At 40.3% G+C, this 24549-nt stretch overlaps 1 protein-coding gene across 1 annotated transcript; it reads right to left on the bottom strand.

Moving 5' to 3' along the window:
• Positions 1 to 3: 3 nt before the first annotated feature.
• LOC119915247 (copine-5-like) lies at positions 4 to 24117 on the bottom strand (the record flags this gene model as incomplete). The annotated part of the gene is made up of 8 exons (XM_038734789.1): positions 24006 to 24117; positions 23789 to 23892; positions 22617 to 22656; positions 21689 to 21703; positions 21440 to 21516; positions 4100 to 4163; positions 272 to 375; positions 4 to 49 (listed from the first exon to the last, which is right to left on the bottom strand). Coding segments are annotated over exons 1-8 (468 nt in total), but the record flags the coding sequence as incomplete, so codon positions are not given.
• Positions 24118 to 24549: the final 432 nt, after the last annotated feature.

The following is a 24549-nucleotide window of genomic DNA, read 5'->3' as shown; positions in this document are numbered from 1 at the left end:
AGGGTTCAGCGTGTTCTTCACCACTTCAGTCTTGTGGCAGATGGTGAACCTGGAGAGGCAGTCAACAGACTATTAAACTTAAAAGACTTCTTCTCGCAACACTTTGCTTGTCTGTCTGAACTTATCTTTATGGCTGCAGATTTCAAGGGATCTCAATCTAATTCTCTTTACCTTGGTTCCCTTCCTCTTTGATGTCCACCCCCCTGCCTGTCTTTGATAAGCTAAAATGAAAAACCCACTGAGAAGCAGAAGAAAAAGAAAACAAACTCACGTGCCATCCTCGTTGCTTCTGTAGAAGACCATGAAGGGGTCTGACTTTCCAAAGAAGTCCTTTTTATCCAGTTTGTTGGCACAGAATTGCATGGTGGCGTAATCCTACAGACAGAGAAAAAAAACGGAGAATCAGAGAAATGAAAAGACAAAAAAGTAAAGTAAAAGTAAAATCCATGCTTCTGCCTCTGTTTGCCTCCTGTTGTTTGTTTATACATGCTGTGCCAAGATATAAAAGCACTGAAGCACCAAATAAAAGCAAAGTGCTGACTGAATTCTAATAAGGGCACTGCGAAAACCAGCCAGTGGGCTCTAGTTTCCAAAACCTGCAAATGCATTCATTACCATTTCTTTATTATGCAACTCCTGCATAACAACAGTGGATGGGATAAGGGATATCAAATTGAAAATACCTGTTGTGCTGAATATAATCATACTAACAGTATGAGACCATGCAGAGGCACAGAAATGGATTCTAAAACCCTGCACATGGAGGAGGGGGGGTTGTGTACCAAAAGGATGTAGAGGGTATGAGTGCAGCAATGATACATTAGAAAGGCTGGTATTACCATAATTATACTCATTTAGGCAGCATTTCAATGTGCGCTGCCATTATAAGGACAATAAGCATTCTCCATAATGCTCTTGGTTCCAGATCGTCTCCCTGTGGTCAAGGTATTAGTGTGCATTGTGTAATAATGAGGGTGCACAGGGGGCACAGACTGGACAGGTTAATGTCCACATCAGAAGAAACTCTGCAAAGTGTTCCCCATCCCTGACAGCCTTTATCTCAATGCTGCATCTGAGTATTTTTTGAAACCTTTCGGACCTCCAACATTCCACATATGCAAGTCAAGTGTCTCATCATCATATCTAAATGCGTGAGATGTGACACCAGAAGAGATTCAGAGCCTTCACCTTGCAAAAGAAGAAGTGCCCTCCTGGGCTCTTAGGTTTTGAAGTGCAGCTATTAGATCTGAATCAGCACAGTGCTGGGCAGGGCCTCTATCGATTACTTTGACCCACATCAGTGTGGTGCGCTCTGCCTCTGAGCAGCCTCTCACTAACCCCCATTATACCACTTCATGCCTTGGCCACAGCCACAACACAGACTAGCCTCTTTCTCTGAGGCAACCGCTGAGAGAAAGATAGATGCCGCTGCGTAGATATGTAGTAAAATAACTCTCAAGAGTATTTTCCTGAAAATTCAGCTAACTTGATTATTGCAGTTGTTTCCCATCATAGTTTATGGTTCCAATCAACACTGTGAGCCGGGTTGTTGTGTATCTACTCTACTGTCATTCCCTACTATCATTTTCAGTTATTATTAGTATTTTCTAACAATCCTACAATGTAGGTAGAGCGCACATTAATGGAAGATTGTTTTTTTCCAATTTGTGTAGTTGGATACGGATCAGCCAAGTAACAGAGCCATCCACTGCGCAGTTTGTACCTGAGATGCGTCAAGCTCTCCCTTGATGGCTTTTCATGAGAACATCTAATTTACCAAGTTCCCACTGTGGCTCATTTTGTAGATTTAAAAAACCAACACATCATGTTAGAGGAGTTTGCTGAGGTCAGTTATCCAAGCACTTAAAAATACAGGCATCCTATAACTGTCCTACTTAGCCCTGACACGCCTCTACAATTACACCATCATGGCAACACAGTGACTTGAGCCTTCATTAGGTAACAGATAAACATACCCACTTTGGTGCCTAAGCAGTGTCCTCTCATTAAGTGGGGAAAAAAGGCAGAACATTCATTTCAGCCACTGAGGTTTAAGAGCAGCAGGGGAATAGTGAGTGCAGTCTATATCCGTCTTTCCACTTTTCTGCTCTACCAAGATATCGTTGTATGGGGTAAGTGGCAGAGCAATTCACACCATCACTTTCAGAAAGTTGGACTGGTCGTTCAAGGATTACAAAGCAAACCAGACAATAGTTCAATTCAGGTTACGCAAGCTTATGGCATCCGCAGGATCGCATACTGTAATGAATCACAAAATGAATCATGAGTCAGAGGATTTTATTAATCAGAAATGAACACAATTCCTTTGTATGCTTCAGCCATCACTCCACTCATTTGCGTGTTTGTCTAATATGGCCGTAAGCCTGTAATGGAATAGATGGTTATGATCTGAGCAAATAAAATTAAAAAATGGGTCTTTTACTGCTGTCATATGTAAAGTATTGTGTGGTTTGCTTAGATTTAAATCAGCCAGAGCTGTGGCTGGACCGTGAGGAAGATTTGAGAGAGCCAGCCGATGCTTGGCATGTCATATGTGCCAGAGATAACGACAGCCAAGAGGAAGCCTTTGATCCATTGCAGAGGCTGTTGCTCTTTCTAATGATACCTGGCAAATCCTCGACGAAGGTGAGAGCCAACGCGCCTCCTGGTTAACAGTCCCTGCAGAACCCAGTCGATTCTCACTCTGCTGGTTTCAGTTTCCCCAAACAAGAGTTGCAGTGTTTACTTCAGGCAAAGCAGCAACTCTGCAGACTCCATTTATTGGTCACAGGTGGATTACAGAATAAACACCATCCACATGGATGGTAGCAATTCCAAACTGCTACAATTCACAGGTGTGGGACTTGTACTGACAGCAGGGCCTTCAGACTAACAATAATATGCCATTTCTCTCAGTTTCCTGTTCTTTACTCAAACCTGAGGTATTTCCAATCAGGGTCAAATTCTGTGTAAACAGGGCAGGTCTGGAGTGACATGTCAAGCCAGTGTCTCTCTAATTGAGTCTGGGAGAAAGGAAATGGTCATTTGTACCAGTAATGATCATTTGCATTTATATTACAAAACCGCTTCTTGAAGTGGTGCTTTGCAATGATTATGCTTACTCCTACCATCGCAGATTCAGTGCATCTGATGACTCACAGAAGCCCTCGAATGATTGTGAGCAGTGACACTTCAATCCAGCAACGAACAAATCAGTAATGGTTATCATGACAGTTTTATTATCAGCATGGCTTATCTGTCGCCCTCTAAAACTGTTTAGTTGTCAGGAAATTAATGACGCTATTAGTAAAAAAAAAATCAAGCACAACTACTGTTAAACCAGGTGCTTCTTACTCAACATGTATGACTGGGAGTTACAGAGCTTTGAATAATTAGATGCTTACATGCATTAGGATATTGTAAAACATTTAAACAATAGTTGCAGCTCAGTGGCTTTCTTAATAGCCTCAGAGGGAGGCCAGTTGTACTGGCCGATAAGTCTTGCTTCTTTCTCCTGCTTGGCTGGCAGCAGTATAATGTGATTATTTACTATCTTCATTTAGCAGTGTGGCGAGAAAGCCAATGGGCATTAGTGGACAGAGGTTATTAATGCCGACTCATAGATTAACACACCACCCATAGAAGGAAATGCCTGTTTTAGTGATTGGAATGATGCCAGGCTCATTAAAAAGCCATTCAAACTCACAGCATATTCACTGTGTACACAATTTCCCAATGACAAACACAATTGCATGGTGGCATGGCATATCCTGTTGGTTTAGTTGGACGGTTATGATATAATATATCTTACTGAAGTCAAGGCTATTAAACAGCCACTTCACTTCAGCAGGCTTGTGAACATTGCTATACATGCATTGTGTTACCATACATCACCATTTCCCCACAGTGTGTCACATACAATTTCACAGTGACATGCCATAATCTATCGAATAAAGTAAATATGTTTAATTAAGCTCTAATGTGCTGTTGTTAAAGGGCCCATTTCAAAATAGATCAGAGGACATTGCAAAACATTTATTATGAAACCTACAGTATAATCAAATTAAAAAAGATACTGGTTAAAACTTTTTAGACTTACTCTGCAGTTTCCCAGCTCCTCAGCGGACAAGATGATGGTCCCACATTTCTTCCCAGGTATGCCACTGTGAAAACAAACACATTTTATTCACTCTTACAACAACAATTGTTCAAGCAACCATCCATTCAATAAATGTGAAGGTTTGTGGATTAAGGCAACATTATGTAGTAATTTTATCTTAAGATAATAGCTTCTAAATCATGATTTTGATGTTAACACTGACTTGTAATAAGGTGAATGGCGTCATGGCTACAAAGAGACAGACCGGGTAAGAGCGGGCAAGAGTTGATATCGGACTGGCTTTTACTCAGTGGCTTAAGCTAAAAGTCCTGAAAGTTTGCAGGACAGATGCCGAGCTGGCCTTCTTGCTCTTGGACTAGTAAGTAATAACTTATTAGCTGGCTTGCTATGTCTTGTGTTGTTGCACTTGCTTAATGTTTGGCTCTGTTAGCAAAGTTTTTGACATGCAAATCATAACAAATGCATTTACAACAGCAGTGGTTTACACTCTAGGGAAACTGTAGGGGCAAAAAAACACCAAATCTTACATAATATTGCTTTAAATGGCATTGAGAAACACTATTAAATTCATGCAATGTAGCCCACAAACTGCATATACCTCTTATCTAAATTTCTGAACCAATGTTGGTGAGTCTAGTTATCTTGGGGTTATCGTGGGGTTCGTATTACAGAAACTTCCTAATCGGAAGATCCTATCCTAACTGCTTGGTAACCACGCAATAAGGCCATTACAGATTAACAGTGCCGTAAATCTTAAATAAACTCTAATAACTTTAGGATAACTGTTAAGCTGTCCTAACTTTATTTGTCCACCAGGTAGTGTTTGCTAACTCGTTTAAGCTGCTCTTTTATTGCTTTTACAAAATCAAAAAAATGTCAACAGGTGGGAACTTATTGATTCTACCGATGTGTTTGATGACAATAGAAAGGCTGTAGGCGATGTAACGCTAGATAATGTCTCATAACATAATCTGAAGGCTTGATGTAACAAAAGTATCCTAATGCAAGATTTTGATAGAAGGAGATCGTTAAAGTCAAATAAAATACATAAAAAAAATGATGACATTAGCCAGCAGCCTATTATTTTTACCTTCATTATTAACTTTCCCGAGAAGAGTACGGGTTTCTGCCAGGATCAGTGAGGGAGCACAGGAGGAGCCCGCACTGGTTTTCCTCTGCTCTCTGGATACAACAGCTGCCTTTCTCTTTGTATCACTTGTAAATGGACTTATTGACTGGGTCCGCTATTTTAGCCCACTCACTCTCTGTAATCGCCAGAGTTAAGCATTACTTGAATTTGGATTACTCGAAGGAGGTTACCAACACCTCTAAGTCATCTGATTTTAAGTTCAATGATAGTTTGATTCATTAACAAAACTACCGCAAAACGATTAAAAGCCTTTAGCTCGCGTGATGAGAAAAGTGGCATTGGTCGCTAGGTATACATAAAAGTTGATAACCGATGTTGGATTGAGTATTTAGGATTTCCTAACCTGAGATAAGACAGGATGAAGTAAGATAAGATAGGATTCCTAAAGTTAGTTAGGATTTGCTTCTGTAATACCAAATTGGGAAAAATCTAATCTTAGACTCTTCCTATCTTAACTTAAGACTTAAGATAGGAACTTTCTGTAATACGGCCTTCATTTAAATCAACCGGAGCTGCAGCTGAACTGTTCTGAATCTGAGCGAGACTCCACAGTGTTCTCACCTCCTGTATGCCATTTCCACAAGAGAGCATACCGGACACTTAAATAATAATAATTAGAACGATTAACATTCATAAGACTTTTTCTGCTTTCACACTTTACATTTCAGGCTGATAATGTGGGGTTTTTTTACATAGAAATTACAGCTTTAATACAATAATCCATTACAGAAGGGCAAAGTGGCATTAGAGTGACAGTCTGACAACTCTAATGAGCACAAAATTTAGTTTCACCGCTGTAGACTGAATCAAAATAAGTTATAAATACTGACTCTTGAGGGTTTTAGTACAATGTGGAATAAAACAGCTGAAACAGAAAACTCATCTGATCCCTGTTTGCCAGCACCACATTGAGACTTTAAAGCTCTGAAAGTCTGCACTTGTTTACTGCTGATTCCCGCTTCAGCAGATGATCAAGACGTATCATAGCACACAAGAGGTTCCCTGCGTGTCTGTGTTTCAATGCATCACCTCTTCAGAAGCTTGCCAATCCGGCGCAAAACAAAAACACAGACAACTTTGCTCCAGAGTTTGTCCTAAATGTTATTTGGCTGTATTTTCTGAAGCGGAACAAAATGAGATTTATTTCGATATCCAGTCTCGCCCACTATGCATCCACTGAAGCTGTGAGGAGAAGGCAGAGAGCCCATTCCATCCGACCCAGAGCAAGACAGAATATCTACTTTCCAATCATGCAGCAACACATAAGCTGCTGACACTCCTGTCATCTTTTTGGATAAAGAAGGAAATTACACAGGAGTCCTGCTGTGGCCTTAGCAGGATGCCAATCATTAGAAGGTCAGTCTTGCTGCAGATCCTCATCAAGCTGTGACAGTTGATCTGACTGGCAGTTACGCTGGATTCCATACTGCTAAATGGTAGGCAGTCTCTGACAACGGCAGAAGACAAAAATGATCTAAAGCACAAACCTACAATGGCTGAACATACAGCAATTGGTTGACAGTAATGACCAATAATCCCTTTAAACTGACAAAATGAGATCCAGTGATTGGTAAAATATCAGCTCCAGACAAGTTAAGATGCACCACCCTGCTCAAATCTCTGCTGCTGAGACGAGAGCCGGTACCAAAAGGGCAATGGGCTTTTAAATTAGGCATGCATTATTGAGTGCAGCATTTTCTCTGGCAAAGACTAGTTAACTTGAAGAGCAACCAAGCACTGAATGGATAAATACAGTTCCTGTCTGAGGCACATGAGTTCCTTTTTATTGCCCAGATTGACATATTTTCTGCTGGTTCTAACAGCTTCTGTAGTGAAATGTGACTGCTGCTGATATGAAGTGTCCTGCATCAAGAGGCCTCAGCACTCATTCGCTGAGGGTTTCTTAGTGGGAAAACGCTTTGATGATGAAATTATGTGAAATGCGCTGCTGTGGTCCTCTTTGCTGCACTATCTGCTGTGAACAAGGCCTACAGTGTAACTGCTCTAAGGAACGGACAGGCTTTAATCAGTTGGTCATGTAAAATGTGTCATATTTATTTCCACTGATTCTGCTGCTACTCAAGCATTTGAATATTCACATAACAGTCAAACACCATAAGGGTATTTTGTTATGTTTAGCAAACAGGCAATCCCCAGCTAACCATCTCATGTCAACAAAACGATGTGACAGCATCGATGTATCAGGTTACATCATGAAAGACATGTATACAATATGTTTTTAGTCTTTTTTTCTGTATTTTGCCACAACTTTGTCACATAAAGCCAATTTATTCTTCTGCGTCAAGTCTACAACATCGTGAGCATTTACACTTGTGCATTGGTGTCTGCGTCTCTGCAATTACACCGACAAAACGCTAGTTAGAGGTGTGCTTTCTATGTTCCACTGTCAGCTGAGCCAGCTAACCCCCCCCCCCCCCAATGAAAATAATATTCATGGGCTCTAGACTTTCCAAATGTTATTGGACCAAATGGATCAAGTACTGACGGCGAAAAATTTTCGCAGAGGTTGTGACAAAAAAAAATGTACCACTGTTTTATAGCCGCTGGTTGGCCACTAGTGAAATTGGCTTTAAAGCACGGAGCACTTCCTGGGGGCTTGGAGGAAATGTGATGCTACCAAACCGACCAATCAAATTTCTTACAGCCTATAGACATTTGTGGAGAGGTGTGGCAGAAATTCGACACAGAAGTACAAATTGGCCTTAAGGCCCAATCTCAATATACAGATATATATGTGTACATCTGTAGCTAAGGGACAAAAAAGTAGTATTGACCAATCATGTTGAGCTTTAGTTGCATGCAGGTAAACAATCTGTATGGAGTCAGAACACCATGGCCGAAATGCAATCTCTGCATCTCTCTTTAGCTTTTAATCAATCTTTTTAAAGATGTATCTGCATTCAAATCGTCTTCAGACAATAGCCAAATAGTTCTGAGAATGCTATTTGGACTGTAAACAATGACTGACGCATGGAAGTGGAACCTTGTCCCAAATATCTGCTGGCCACACTAGAAGATAAGTACATTAGTTACGTCAGTTGACTTAAGTTGAATACATTATGTTGATTTTCTCTCTAACATTCATTTATTAAATAACACACTGTCTGCACAAAATAAGTCAGTAGAGACTAAATGGCATGAAATGACACTTAAATAGCAAAACAGGCATTGTGATTACATGCAAAATGACTTAAGACATGACGGTGTGTTATTCATATGGTGTTTGATGATACCAGGCCTGGCGGAGATATGTACTCTTGTGCACTCTTCTAGTTAATTATAAGTTGGTGAAAGTTTAACTGAGGTTCACATCAACAGATGTAATTTTAATAGTTACTGCAAAGTTGTGTTTGAAACACAGAAGCAAAAACAGAATGGAACATGTGTTAATATCAGCTGACAATTGGTGCTTAACACCACTGAAGAACAGTGTAGACTCAAGCCGTGCGACTGCTTGAGTCTACATTACTGTTCACTCTGCCCTCAGAGGCTATTACAGAAGTTCCAAGTACACCTTGACCTTAGCTCTACTCCTACAGTCAGGCAAAAAGTTCCACTTTAACACAATGAGTATAAGTCCAATAGGCATACCGCAATTTACTAAGCAAATTAATTTAGCCCAGAGGAGGATCCCTTTCCATTTTGGATACAACTTGAACTTTCTTCAATAATGTCAACACTGGCAGCTTGCCATGCTCCTTAGCCACACTACTGGGAAGGCAGTAAGAATAGCAAAAGCATTGGTATATTGTACATTTCAACACTTTCATTCTGTGCCACAGGGTCTCAAATTATGTCAAACAACAAAGGACTGAAACATGGATTAGATTTGTATGCAATGTATGTATGTAAGGTCAAGTTCAACCTCTGCAACAATGCTGGCAGCACTCATACGTCTATTTCCCAAAGACAGTCTCTGGATATGATGCTGAGAGTGGAACCTGTCCTGCTTAACCGCTGTATGGTCTTGGCCACCGTGGTCTTGGCAATCTTCTTATGGCCTAGGCCATCTTTATGTAGAGCAACCATTCTTTTTTTCAGATCCTCAGAGAGTTCTTTGCCATGAGGTGCCATGTTGAACTTCCAGTGAGCAGTATGAGGGAATGTGAGAGAGATAACACCAAATTTAACACACATGCTCTCCATTCACACCTGAGACCTTATAACACTAACGAGTCACATGACACCGGGGAGGGAAAATTGCCAATTGGGCCCAATTTGGACATTTTCAATAGGGGTGTACTCACTTTTGTTGCCAGCGGTTTAGACATTAATGGCTTTGTGATGTTTTATTTTGAGGGGACAGCAAATTTACACTGTTATACAAGTTGTGCACTCACTACTTTACATTGTAGCGAGTTGTAACAAGTGTAATTTCTTCGATTTTGAAAATACATCGATTTGCATAACGTGCATCAGCTGGTCACTGCACCCGGTCAAAAGCAGGAATTCCCCTGGAGAACAAGCTGCAGCTAAGAAACCTCGCCTTTGACCATCTAAAGTTTGGAAGTATTTTAGACAGGGACAGCGTGGCGCTCTGTGAGCTTTGTAAATCAACTCGAAGCGCTTTGTCAAGATGGCAGCAAGACAGAACCGCGTTTACTTTTGTCCACAGACAAGCACAAAATACTAGTGTTATCAACACAATGAACGTGATTCTGTAGTAGTCACTTAAAATTGATTTTCTAAATGTTTCCTCATAGCCACCTAGTTAAAAGTAATTTCTGCATCGCTGTTGTCAGGGTAAGGTAACGTTACACCTGTGGTCTAACTAACATTACAGTTGTTGTTGCAGTCTGTAAATTGTCTAAGTTATTTTTATTTATTTGCCAATGATTATCTTACTGCATATTACCCCAGTGATGAAATAAATCCATGTCATAACCATTTTAAGTTGTAAGTAATGTATTTCAGTAAAAATACAGACTCTCCAGTTCAGGGAAAGGGCTGACATACAGTGTTTAAATTAATCAATCATAAATTAATGTATCATAGCAATCCTTTTTAATTTGACGTTCAGTATTTTTTCTGATCTGACAAGTAGTGTCTGTTATTATTATTATCATATCACAGCAGTGATATGGAAATTAGACACATTTTTAAAAATGACACTCTTATGATTATTCTAGTGTCTTTAATGTCTCTTTTTTAGGATTATGACTGAATAAAACTTTGAATTATTAATAGGCAAGGTTTTTATATTTACTTTTGGATAAATTAATTGTTATATTAATCAAGTATTAATATTATAATATTAATAATATTATATTATATATTATAATCTTAAGAATAATCATAAATAAATTAGTCGTTAGATGAATCTACTAGTTGAATAAAGTTTTGTTAGGTGCTTTGAAACTTCGTGGTGCCTATCAACAAAGTAAAATAGAAGAACATTTTAATTTCATATGATTGACATATGATTGGTTAAAAAGGTCAAATCTAAATATTTTATAAATTTTGTTAAGGCTGCGGGACATTCCCATCTCCAAACAGGCTTGAGGTAGGTTTCTCAGGCTGAGTGCATTAACAACCTTACGTTTACTTGAATAGAAATTTAAGCACTTGTGCAATTATATTACTTACTTTCTTTAAGATATAATGCACCTTACAGTTAAGAGTAACAATAGCAAAGAATTAATAACAACTAAATTCAGCAATTAAAGTGCTGACAGTTGAATTGAGTTTTGATGAGGTGGTCTTTTCAGGGAACACAGATGACAGCCTGTTATCATCCGTGGCTTCTGTGCTTCCAGGGAATGATTAATTGGATATAATAGGCATTAAGGCTTCTGGCAGGAATTACATGCTAAGTAGCTATGACTTAACACAATTATTTTTAATTCCTTTCGTCACTTGCAGGCTTCCTTTGGCACTCAGCAGACACTGTGCCATATGGTCCTGACCAATCCAATGCCAGTCCATGATGTGTATCGGTGCTGTCTGAAAACCCAAGCGGGCCTCATCTTTAGCTTCATGTCAGTGAGGCTACCTCCTCTGCTGTTTCTCCTCTTCAACAGAAACCCAGAGGATCAAACAAAACATCATGAAGAAAGCACACAGAGACAGAAATGAAACAGGGCCTTGTTGCAGAGTGGCTTTCTTTATACAGAAAGAAACGGAAGGAAGAGGTGCTGTCATGCTCCTAGCTCATACTGACACAGAGAGTTAGCCGCAGCTGTCCTGACAGATCCCCTGTTTGATCAACTGAATGGAAAGAGATCAAGCAGAATATTTCAGCATCACTACAATTACTTGGCCAAAGTTTCTGATACTGCAGTTCTTGCAGAATACCAATAAGAATACTGGGTCTATCTCTTTCTCAAGGGAATATCATTTATTCCTCAAAAAAACAAGCATTGCAGATTATTGTGCATGACCTACTATATTATGGATATTCAGGCTCAATGTATGGCCCCTATAATTTCCCCTTTACAGGCAGTTACTGTCGTGAAATGGTGATTCACAATGCCTATATTCGCCATTACCTATCAGCGCGGAGGTGGGGTGGAAGGAGGTTGGTTAGATTAAAGTCCGAAAAGGGAGAAAGAAGCAATTGTTGATGCTGTTCACATTAGGTCATTAGGATGAGGAATGGTCTTGATATTTAACAACGCTGCAACGTGTCGTGTCACGCATATGAGAGTGGGGGAGGGTTATCTGCTCAACAATATGAGTGAGAGCCCAAGAAGAAGATCTTTTTTCACACTGCAGCTGTTGCAGGGTGGGTCTACATATTTTCCTACGAAGTGACTGCAGTGTTTTCATGCAAAGAAGATTGTTACTTTGCAATTTCATACCTAGGGATAAGCAAATTAAAACATATCATCTGGGAAGGTGGAGTGCAATAAGACAAGAAATAGGATAGCTTTCACTGCACAAAAGAATGATTTCAGTAAGCTTGCCCAGGTTAGTCAACCCAAAGAAAATCTCTGGTTGACATGGGGATAGGAGTAAATGAATAAATCTAACTGCTTTGAGTTGAGACCAACAGAGATGGAGCGTAGACAGATAATCTGGCTTTGTGCCACTGTAAACGTTTGGGCCAGTGGGCAGAACATAGTTGAACAGAATTAGACAAGGTTGCTAAAACTCTATGTGGGTTCAAATGGGATTATACCCCCAATCCCCTTGATCTTCATACACCGATAAGCATCCAAAATCCCTCACCTCTCCAGGATTAAAAAAAGAGGATGAAAAGTGCACTGGCTAATTCAACACCTGACAGAACACATAAACTGTAGTTCTCAGAGAGGGGGAAAGGAGAGTTGGTGCCGAGAGAGGAGCTGGTGTTTGTGTTTAAAACAGGTAGCTACAGGCAACCTGTGCTAAGCTCTTTGAAGCTTTGTTAGAATGAGCACAAAGCAAGTAAATAGGCCAAGAAATGTGGTGCAGAAAATGTCAGATGGATATACGGTACAAAACACCCGATAGTAAAGAATGTGCTTGTTTTGTTTTTTTTTACTAGTGAAAAAAAGGCACAAGGCATAAAAAAGCATTGTCGCCAACATGCTGTCCCTTTTGTTGCAGACATGTTGTGTATCTATTGGGTGCTATTCACTGAATACCTCAGGTCTCCCAGTGATACATAATGACCCTTATCACAACCACAATGACTTAAAGTAACATTATGTAGTATTTTTATCTTAAAATGATCCTTGTAATAGGCCAGAGGAGCTTTCACTATGTAGGATTGATAACCCGATTGCATTATGGCAAACCAACACATTAACAAATTCTTAATGTTGGAATAGTAAGTAATAACTTATTAGCTGGCTTGCTGTGTCTTGTGTTGTTACACTTGCTTAATGTTTCCCTGTGTTAGCAAAGTTGTCGAAATCAGCCACAGACAGATGTTTAGCCACTAGCTAGAAATCTCGAGTTTGATTTTACCAAACTTACTAGGTACTCAAACTCTGGTAACATTACTGTAAGTGCTTGTGCGTCAGTTGCTGTCTAGCTTTGTTGGCTAGCCTGCCACCCAAGTTTCAAGCAAAATTATGCTGCTGTTGGTGGAGAACGGCGCTGGTGTCGAGCCGGAGCCGGGTAACAGTGTTACCAAGCAAAGTTCCCGGATGTTGGCGAGAGCTTTGTAAAATAAAAGACTGCAAAAGAAATGCTGGCAATCTTTCTGCATACACAGTTATACTAGTAAGTAATTGTAAGTAATTGCTGTGTCTTGTGTTGTCAGACTTGCTTGATGTTTGGCTAGGTTGGCAACTTACACATCTTACATAATGTTGCTTTAAACGCATTTAGCGCCTGTAATTTATGAGAATTCTGTTCACTTTTGTGTGCTGGCTAATTATAAACACTAAATATGAAATACAATTAAATTTTAAATGTATTCCACTTTATAAGTAGGTAATGATGTAATAAGACTGTTGTTGGCAGATTGATTACATAAATTATGGCAAAGGCTTTAATCACTATAACAACGTTGGATATATTGTGATTCTAAATAAATGAGGCATTCATCAACCACCTGCAAGCTGAAAATTGCTTGTTTTGACGGCAAAAGAGTGGATTAGGAAATGTTATGAATCAGAAAGAAACTTTCTTTCTCAGTCCAAAGGGAAAAACTAATCAAAGTTATGACAGCGACTTCACTTCCTTCCCTGTGTTTCCTCATGCCAACAAGAAAAAAACCTTCTCTGGAGGACAGAACGAGGCCTTTTCAATCCCCCCCGGCAAGAACAGAACATCCCTCTCTATCAGAGGCCAAAAGAGATGCCCAATTCTCTTTGTTATTCCACACATGATGTAAATCGTATTTTGTCACACTTTCCCACTGTGGGTGCTTGACATCAAATCACAGCTGATTTTCCTCTCCCTTATCCCCGCTGTGTCACGAGGCCACGGCACCTTTAGCCTCTTAACCTGGTGCTGGGCATAGAGTAATAGAATTCATGTCATGTTACACTGGGTCACCCTGACCATTTCTGTAGTGGTTACTGCTGACTATAGATAGCAATCTGTGCGCCGACATATCATTTTCATCTGATGAATAGATTAACAACATGGGAGTGTTAAACTGGGGCAGCAGAGCACTCGTTAAGAGGCTTTCATGGGGTTTTCTCACCTTTCCAGCAGATGATACTACGTGGCCATAACAGAAATGAACACTGTCAGCTCTGAGTGCAAAACAAATCAGCTAAGCTTATCTGAAGAGTAAAAACCTCCATTGCCCTTGCCTGCTCTTGGACCCGAGGCCTCCATTATTAGTGTGAAGACAAAAATCTATTGCCTTATTATCTACAGAGTTTTAAAAACCAAGACCTAACAACGAAAGTATTTATAAAATGAACTCTGCTCTTTTCATGGCAGAAAGATTTAGATTTGTGTGACGCAAAAGACCTTGAAGAGTCATAAACAGAGCAATTCAACTGAATGTGGGAAGGCCATGTGAAAAAACTACAGAAGGTTTACTACAAGAGCTGCACTGCTGAGAAGGGTGGCTTCTTGCCTCTTATGGAAACCAAATAAATCCCTGTTTCATGGGACAAAATAGGTTCTTGTACAATCAGCCCAGAATGGGTTTTCCACACCTAAGCAGCAATACACATTATTAGAGAGGGACCCTTGTTAGCGTTCAGCCTTAGAGCTCCAATTGGAGTTTAGTGAGCCAGCAGAATGCTCTAATTGTGTGTGATGTCCCGAGGCAGAGGATGCTGATTACTGTAAGCCGTCTAAAACACTTCACCTCCCAGTTAAATAATTTAGGCAAACATGGGGCTAAATGGGCAAAGAAACGCAGTACCTGCTTCCCTCTCTCCATGTACAGTATCTGTAGCACTTAGATTAAGGATTTTCAAATTCACCACAAAATGAACTTCTTTCACTCCCACTCATTATTTAAAACTGCAGCATGTTTTCGTTTTCATCTCAGAGGAACCGCCGCTGTGTAGCCTCAAGTCAACCAACTACATTAACCAACAACTTTAAAAGAACTGTGAGTCGCTGAAGTTGAGATGAGGTAAGTGAAGCCTCAAGTTTTCTGAGTCATACAGCTCTGCTACTTGACACAGTGGTTCGACATCTTGTAAGAATGACATTGCAAAGATTACTTAACCTTTTTATGTAATGGTGGTTATTAATTCTGATTGTGTTAGGTCCAAGGGTATGTAAAAACAGCTGTCTTAAAAACTGTATTTCATCAGTCCTATAACTAGCATCAAATAAATAATTAAAACCAAACTTAACCAAAAAATGAACATTTGAATATACATAAGCGTGATAACAACTACCTAAAATAACAGAAACCATCTTTGAGAATGTATTTGACTTTGATTTTTTAGTTTGGCCCATGTCCCATCCACTAACATGGAGTGTGTGGGGGTTATGACTTATATTGTAGCCAGCCACCAGGGGGCGATCAGTTTTGCCTTTACTTTTGGGGAGTTGTCATATCATTCATCTTTTTATTCAGTCAATGGTTTTAACCAGACTGTATATAAAAATTGGACAAAGCCACCTTTTTTAAGCCTCAAATCTGGCATATTGGCCAGCGCCATCTTAGCTTTTTGGAAGTAGAAGTGACCATATTTGGAAGAGAGGGCGGAGGGCAGAGTTTAAAAACATTATCATTTATCACCCTGTTCACTGTTTATCAATTGACGCCTGCGCTGGTGTAAGCAGTCATCATTTATCATGTGCACGGGCCAATGTGTCAATCAAAGCTTAATCTTGAAAAGTCAGTGTTGATTGTTTTGACTTCTGTTCCCGGAGGCCTCGTCACACAGCTGAATGTGACAGACCCAGTTTGGAGCCATTTGGAGCTCCGCTTTGCGCCAACAGTGTGAAATGGACTTTTTGTTTACTATTCTCTAAAGACTTTCTGCTGCTTTATTGATGTTGGCGCTTTTCAACATCAATAAAGCAGATGAACAAAAAGAGGTGGGACCAGCAAATATATTTCTTGATAGCGATTATTTAATGCAGGTGTAACTATCAGAAAGCACATTTGACATTAACGTGGCCTGTGACACATTGGCCACTGCACATATTAAGCCATAAATTCCCACATCAGAGAAAACAAGTGATTAACAGCAAAGTTGCCTATAAAATCAAGCTTCTTGTGATTTTAATCAAATATTGGCTCTGCTTTTATCAAATCTAGCATTTTTTAATCAAATCAGATCTTTATCAAAACAAGTAGAAATCCAAGAGATAATGGATCAGCTTAACTACACTTTCATCTTCTGTTTTTATTGTTTAATATTTTAGTTCCACCCCTGGGCTCACTTAAATCTAACTTTGGCTTAGCCTTTGACTTTGAAGTTTTGCATTTAAAGTACCACTGGGTGCAGGCTCTGGTGAACTATGTAAGACACATTTCAACAATTTATGGCGAAGGCTTAAAACTGCAGTTTGGTACTTTCACATGGTAAAAGCCTGTTACATTCAAGCCCTTGCCAAACGAGTTCACACAATGCCAGGTAAATCTCTCTGTATTCGCAGAATACCAGCGTTTTTAAATCTGGTGTCTGTGGCGACAGTCCTGCACTGGCGCACCGATTACACCAATCAGCAATGATTGGTTTGCCAGAGCTGAAGGTAGGAGCAACCCAGAGCCATGTAGAGAGCTCCATTGGAGAGAGTGTCTATTATTGAGAACTGTTTATTGTTTATTTGTGTATTATGATTGTACAGTTTGTATTAATATGCTTTGGTAATGTTGCATTGTATGCAGCCATGCCAATATAACCACTTAAATTGAAATTGAACAGCGATGATGCAACTCTCTACATGGCTCTGGACGGAGTAAGCTAAAACAACTAGGAGTATGGCAGAGTCTATGGCTTATGGCTTATATCAAACTTCCATGGTACCTCCACATCCAAAGCACATTCAAGCATTCATTTTACTTCATCTTCATATAAATGGAGTCATTTGTGGTTAATGTTGTGTATAGATTCACTGTATCAGACTTATATTTTATGTCTTTTCTCATAACTGCAACTACAGACAGTAGCTGACCTCTTACTAAAAAGTGAAAGACACATCCTTGCTTTTGCGTAAATATATTCCTAAACGTCCTACTCAGTTACCTCTATATATGAAGTGTTGTAGAGACAACTGAAATACAAGGTTATTCGTTTTAATGATGGTTTGGTTCCCACTCGTGGGATACAGTTCAAATGAGCCTTTCATGTGAGTTACGGCTCTCAATTTATTGAATTCAGCATGCACACTTTTTATATATTATTTTCTATATTTTTCTACGCATCCCTTTCCTCCCTTGGCTCCCATGGGTGCAGCCAGCACACCCACAGCAGTTATTGCAGTTTTGCTTATGGTTCATTGCCTGCTTCAAGCGTACAGCAGGAGGTCACAGTCACAGTAGGCTAATGGGTTTAACATGCTAATGTTGTGCTGCATTCAAATGCTCTAGTGTGTGGTATAATTTACTATACCAACAGAAAAGGTTACTGCCATTTGTATAATGAACTCTATTATTATGTTACCTACACAACCATATTACGATGCCTTCCCACAGGCTATACACATAATCAAAGCCATGAGACGTGTTTTTCAGTACAAGATGCCATTCACCTGCATCAGTCAATCATTTAGCTTTGTATTTCCTCAGCTTCCAATACTTTGATTCATGCCTCTCATCAAAACCAGGTTTAAAACAGAATGGATTTGTACCACCGTGTCAATTCAGTGCTTCATAGCTCACATTCCCTCCACTGGTACACGTTTCTGTAAATAAATAAATCTTAATAAAGAAAGGGATGTAGGAAAAGCCATACCCCACGACAAATAAGTCTGTGGAATTTGCTCTGAATCGAATGCCAGAACATTACGTTTGTCCCCATGTGCACAGTGCATACAAATGATTAAGGTAAATTATTGAGCCAAGCGTGTATAGCAGGTTTCTGCTTACATGAAAGGGGCAGAGCGTATGAGTGTGTGTGTGCACAATGTAGTCATCAGAATGGAACAAGGAATCCCGCAACAGGATGACTACTTACTTAGTGCACATACACCTCAACATTCACCCCATAATTCAGTTCTCACAAAGTAAATAATTTATTTTGGGGTTAAGACTTGCCTTTATTAAGACTTGTTAAAGTCTAAAGGGCTGAGTTAGGCTTGGGATGAAGTATGTAGTGGTTATGATTAATGTTAAGGTATGAGTGCAGGGAGTGAATTTGAGGCAACATGATCTTCAAACTAGTTTCATAAAACATACATTTGTATAAGACTAACTCACACTGGCATATACATTTTGTAGGCAATGTAATGCTGCTTGGATTATGTCTTTACTAATCAATACATGGTACGTTACGTGGAAGGACATAAATCCTGGTCTCCGGGGTCAATACTCTGTGCTTTGCAAGCCCAACTATCTACCCCAACCACTTCCTTATGATTTAAGATCTTCACACTTGGGGGCGTCCTGGTAGCCTAGTAGTTATGTAAGACATATTACCATATAAACCTTTGTTGGGTGTCATCCCTCCTGACTGTCACTGCAATCTGTCAATAAAGGTTAAAATGGTGAGAAAAAAAGAACTTCACTCATCCTGGTTTAGGCAAAAAATAATAATAAATACATGATCCACACAGCAACTACATTTCCTCCGAAATATATTTGAAAAAGCAAATTTTAGTATAATGTGTAACTTTATTTTGTAGGAGACATGTATTTTGTAGGAGCTATGTATTTGCAACATCGTGAGGGGACACAGTCTGTATATACTAAAATGTGTGGACCCACCACCCCTCTGGGAACAAAACATTGGTACCAATACAGTAAAAATAAACAATTAAGGGCTTAAGGTGAAAGTCTGAATTATGACAGCTAATTTCTGGGTTTGGGAGGAGCGTAGCGGATTTGCTTAGTGTTATTGTAAGACTAGCCTCTTAAACACAGACACTACATCCTATTTCCTATTCTTATTTTTCTATTAAAGAGTAAATGGAGATGCAATAAAGGAAATTATGATATCATCATCCTCACCTGGTATAAAATCTATATTTCAATAGCAATATCACCATCAAAACCATCACCCAACTGATTATAATGCAACTGAATGTCTTCGAAAACACTCCTGCAATACAACTGTTACTGTAAATTTGATGAAAAGAATCTACTATACAACAGTTATTACACAATTTTTCAAAAATATACCAGGCGAATGTCCATGTTTTGGCCATATTTACTGTTTATATGTTCGCTTTTATTGGGATTTTTCTTAAAAACACTATTTCTGTCCATACAACCACGTTCCAAATAACATAAAGCTTCCAAAACATTGAAATACTGATCAACATTCCTGTGACCAAAAGCACTCCCATGCTTTACATCTCCACAACTAAGAACAAAGAACATCCTACAGGGCTGTAAGTGGGCTCTTTCTCTTCATATTGAAGAGATGAATCGTTCGGTATATTGGATGTCTGTGTAGCTCCGAGTAAAAAGACGAAAAAGACCGTCTCTTCCAAAGCAACACTTCTCCTTCATTTGAAACCGCTGAGCTTTGTAAGACTAGGATAAGTCAGTAAAATGCTCTCAGAAGTATGGTAGTACACATTTGTGTGTGTGTGCTGGATGGAGCGAATTCTGGAGCAAAATGAGAGACGGGGAGAGATTTGGGGGAACAAAAAGAAAGCGAAAACACAATGAGGAGAAAGGGGGTCAATCTAGGAAAAAAAAGAATGGATGGGTGGATGGAAGGAGGGAGAATAAATGAGAGATGAAGTGTGGAAAATAGGGAAATGGGTGCTGATGTGCTTCTTAAGCAGGTCATTGGATGCAGTGTGCCTTGGGAGGGCTTGTTTAAGCATGGCTAACAGATTCCCTCAGCCCCTGTGGGAGCCGTTCCTCAAAGCTCAGGTCCAGAGAGGCACTGTCACATCAGGATGCATGACAGGAAAAGGAAATACAGCACTTACCATTAAGCAACTTCTCAGCTATCTTCTATCACAGGATGGGAGGAAAGCTCCATTCAAACACCCATGAATATTGTTTAGCTATTGAAAATGGACAGGGCTGAATAAAAGGGTAACTGAATGTCATCAGGAACCGAGAATCAAACTAAACCTATACTTTCCCTGTGTTTCTGAATTGCTACTCCGTCGCATAAAAGCTGCTGAGACAGTTAATAGCAACACAAGTTAATATTTTTATGAGGGCTCATTTCTTCAGTTTTTATACTGTGGTCTGTACTGCCAACCTATCATCATCATCACCCTCTGCTGCAGATAAATTGGGTGTTGCATCAGTGCAGAGTGTCAGCGGAGATCAAGGTGCCTCGCTGAAGCTGCAGAATCAATACTTTTGTCCTATATGTCTGGGGGGTTCCTGAGCCTCCTGCCTGTCTCTGATGTTGGGTGTGAAGCCTAGTTTACAGCACACTGGTGAACACTGCCTCTTGATCCTGCTCATCCTCTTATTCAGCACTGAAGGGCACCGAGCTCTGTAATCCACCGCCACCAGTCCCTGGCAGAGTTCACGGTCGACACCAAAGCCTTGTTTCTCACACAACCCCCCCCCCTTCACTGCAGGGAACAGCATCGCCTCATACTTCACACAGAGGCATACACACTGCACTTCATAGTCTCAGACACAAACAAAAGCTTCGTAGTTTGTCCAACCCTCCTTCTCATTCGCAGAATGACACACGGAACTCAAACAGCCACGCACACGTCCGTGGGTGCCAATGTCTTCAGGACTTGATATTTCCCAATTTACGTTGAGGAGGAGTTGATAGTGCCATGTGTCTCACGCTGACTTCAATCCACTCTCTGTGCTAGATCGCCTCCTTAATGACAGTAATTGCATTGAGGAAGCCCCCGCTCGTGTTCAATTACCCATTCCCATCCAAGCACATGGGTCTAATCTTGCAGTGTAATGTACAATACAGATGGCTCTAGAAGGTAGACATATTCATCACCGCCTCATCTTTGCTGGAAATCCAGCAGGAGAACCATGTTACATTTGAATAGGCTGAGAGGGGGCAATGAGTTTTCATTATCTGATAATATCTGAGAACTCGTCTTTGCAAAGTTAAAAAGTTCTATTTGTCTGCTTGAGAGGGTAAGTAAAGGAAAACCACTTCCCAGCTGAGTGGCTCATATTCCTGCCACACAATTGTGCAAAAACAGAAAGTGAACACGGTAAAATGAACACTCACCCTAGAGGTTTCTCCAGGCGACTGGCCGGTGAGCCCACAATCTCTCCCAGTGTACAGTAGACCTGTCCCAGGAAGTCCTGCCATGGGGGGGGGGAGCAGAAAGTGGGATGGAGAGAGACGTAGGTTGGGGCAAAGGATTGGGGGCGTTCGGGTGGATCACGGGGGATAACAAGGAGAGTCGGTGAGGAGTTAAGCATCGTTATAAGCATTGTACAGTTATAAATTAGGTTGTCTGAGGCAGACACGTACGTTAAGGTCGGTTGCCTTCCAGGGTGGAGAAGGAGGAGAAGGAAAAGAGAGACCAGGCAGCAGCAGTGACACAACAGAGCATATCATGGAACAGAAGGCACACGACTCAAATACCAGACTGTCATCAACCAAGTGCAAGAAAGAAGAAGAAGCAAAAGCAGACGATGAAAGAGCAGAGGAAGTGAAAAGGAAAGTGAAAGAGCACGAGAGAATAAAAGCAAGAAAGAGTTTCACACTAGAAACAGTTCCAGAGCATGCAATGCAACGCAACAACACAACAATAAAAGCATGACAATGATAGAGGAGTAACTAATGATGAAAATCTTGGCAGTATGCAAACCAAGTGCTGCAAATATATCCTTTATGTCTATATAATATGAGTTGTTTATTTATCAAAGCTTTCAGCATAAATTATGACACTAACATACATTCACCTGAATGAGTTATTTACCTCAATGTACGTTCTGCAATAAAGTCCTGTCCCTTTCAGACAAAACTGCCATTTAAATATATAAATAAATTTATATTGTTCGGATAAACTGTGCTTGAAATGAACATCTAAATTGCAAACACTACCGAGCACACAGGGAAATATGTTGAATAGCTTTGATAATGATGCGCAATGCTTCATTTCTCATTAAAAAAAAGAAGTAATGAGGGCTATGCCAGATGCAAATGGGACTCTGATTATTACAGCTCAAGAGGAATAAAAAACTTAATTTTACAAAGTGAAGCAGGTGGAAGGTAAAGAAAAATAAACAATTGTGGCAGATGAAGCATAATTCACTCATTATTCCATAATATATTTGAGCATTTTAGATGCCATTAACGCTGGTTTGCATAAAGCCTCAAAATTAGAGACATGCACTGATAACAATTCAGATTCATTTTAGGATACCACGACACACATGCCACGTTCTTCACTTACATGCTTTGCCAGATCTGGACTTTTAGAATCGATATCATACCTGGAATCACAAAGAACCCACAAATCACAGAGGTGAAGATGGGAAAAATCCTAACACATTACAAATTATTATAGACTCTCATAAAAGAATACTGGCTGCAGCGTGGACATTTTCTGCCTGTCAATCACACACCTGGGTCAGTGAGGTAGCTAAAGGGAATGGCCAAAGAAAAAAAAGTGTAAGCAATAATGTGACAGTTAATTAAGGAAGTCATTCTATAGTTTATGAATGTAATTTCAGTACTTGCCTGGGGGATCGTATTCAAACAGTCTACCAATGCAGAGAAAGTTTTAAGCATCTGCCATTCAAACTTAATGTAAAAGTAATTAAACCTCAGTATGCCCTGGCTCCCACCTCTGTGATAAAAGAGATGATGTAAATGAGTAACACTAATTGTGAGGGGATGCATTCCCTCCTTTCCTGCTCCAGAGTTGTATCACGATAGCACGCCAGATGAATTCGTTAAGTGTCTAAAAATCCTCAGAGACCTACAGCTCTGTCCTGGATAGTCCACCAGGGACTTCACGCTTGAAGAAGAAAAAAGGGACAGATTTTTTAAAGCATATTTCCGTGCTCCTTAAGGAGGGGGGAGAATGGAGAAAATCCAAACTCTGTTCTCTGAGATCTCAAAATGAAACCGCACCTCCCTGACCCTCTCACTAGTCTGGCCTTTTCAAGGAGAGGAAGGGAGAAATATGTGAAAAGAGGGGGGCGAAGGTGGGGCGGGGCGTCTTTGAGTCTGTGAGTTTTATGGGACTTGGTTTTTAGACATTTGCTTTGCTTAGCAGCAGGGAGATTAAGGATAAAACTTTATATGAAATATTTATCACCCTTATACCAATCTCCCTTCAACGAATGACTACTGAGAGGCCGCACCAATGAATAATTCCTCAGGAGAGAGTCGAGCTGGTGGCAAGGAAGGGAAGGGAGAAGAAGAGTGACTCCACGAGAGAAAATGAGAGGCAGGAAGGAAGGGATGAAGAGATAGATAGGAGAAGACGGAGAGTGAATGAGGGAGAATATGTTAAGCCTGTGGTTGGAGGACTGGGTTAGAAAAGGGCGGCACATCTGAAACACACACACACACCTTAGTGTGTGTCCTCAGAGGACCGGATCAAATGGAATAACTCACACGTCAAAGCGCAGGTTCTGCTTCTCCTCAAAGAAGTAGTCCAGGATGTACTTCCTGACAAAGTCCGGGTTTAGCGTGTTGTCTATCACCTCTGTTCTCCCGAACTAGATCAGAACCAGGAAAGAAGGGGGGGGGGCAGAAGAGGAAAATGTGAGTGCAGCACTTTGAGACAGCACATCATTCAGTAACTCAGAAACTACATCTACTGCTCTATTACCTCACCCCAACCCTCCATCTTCCCCTGGCAACCGTGTGATTTCACAGCTTCAGATAAGCTCAGATTTGATAAAGTCAGTGATCGCAGTGTCAGCTCTTCTTCCCCTCCTCTTTTCATTGTGCTGGGAATGAGCAAGCCTGAGGAAAGCACTTCATTGAGTCCAATTACAATCATTTAATTAATACCACATTAACGCCACTGTTGCTCTCAGAGCCACACAAACAACGGGCAGAGGACAGAGGGAGGACATGTCACAAATGTTCCCTAGTGTTGAGAAGAAAATGGGAACCTGCCAGCACAGAAACTGAAAAAGGATTTGTCAGCGTTACAGAGCAAGACCTTCTGATGCCGATCAACAAATCAACAGACCACCCGCACATGCACATCAACTGTCTCAAGAATGAATAATTCAAAGCCAGAGGACTAAATAAAAGACCCCCAATAGAAAGCGTTACCATAAACTGACATAGTGAATTAATAATAGCAGTGTTAGGGCTTAATGAGGAGATGAAACAGCAGGATTACAGGCTCACACCTTTGTGAT

This window comes from Micropterus salmoides, unplaced genomic scaffold, assembly GCF_014851395.1.
Source record: "Micropterus salmoides isolate LMB-PRFRI ecotype aquatic unplaced genomic scaffold, ASM1485139v1 Ms_hic_scaffold_2009, whole genome shotgun sequence".
NCBI lineage: Eukaryota > Metazoa > Chordata > Actinopteri > Centrarchiformes > Centrarchidae > Micropterus > Micropterus salmoides.
Note: the sequence above shows the minus strand (reverse complement) of the source record. Positions and strands in the feature narration are given on the sequence as shown.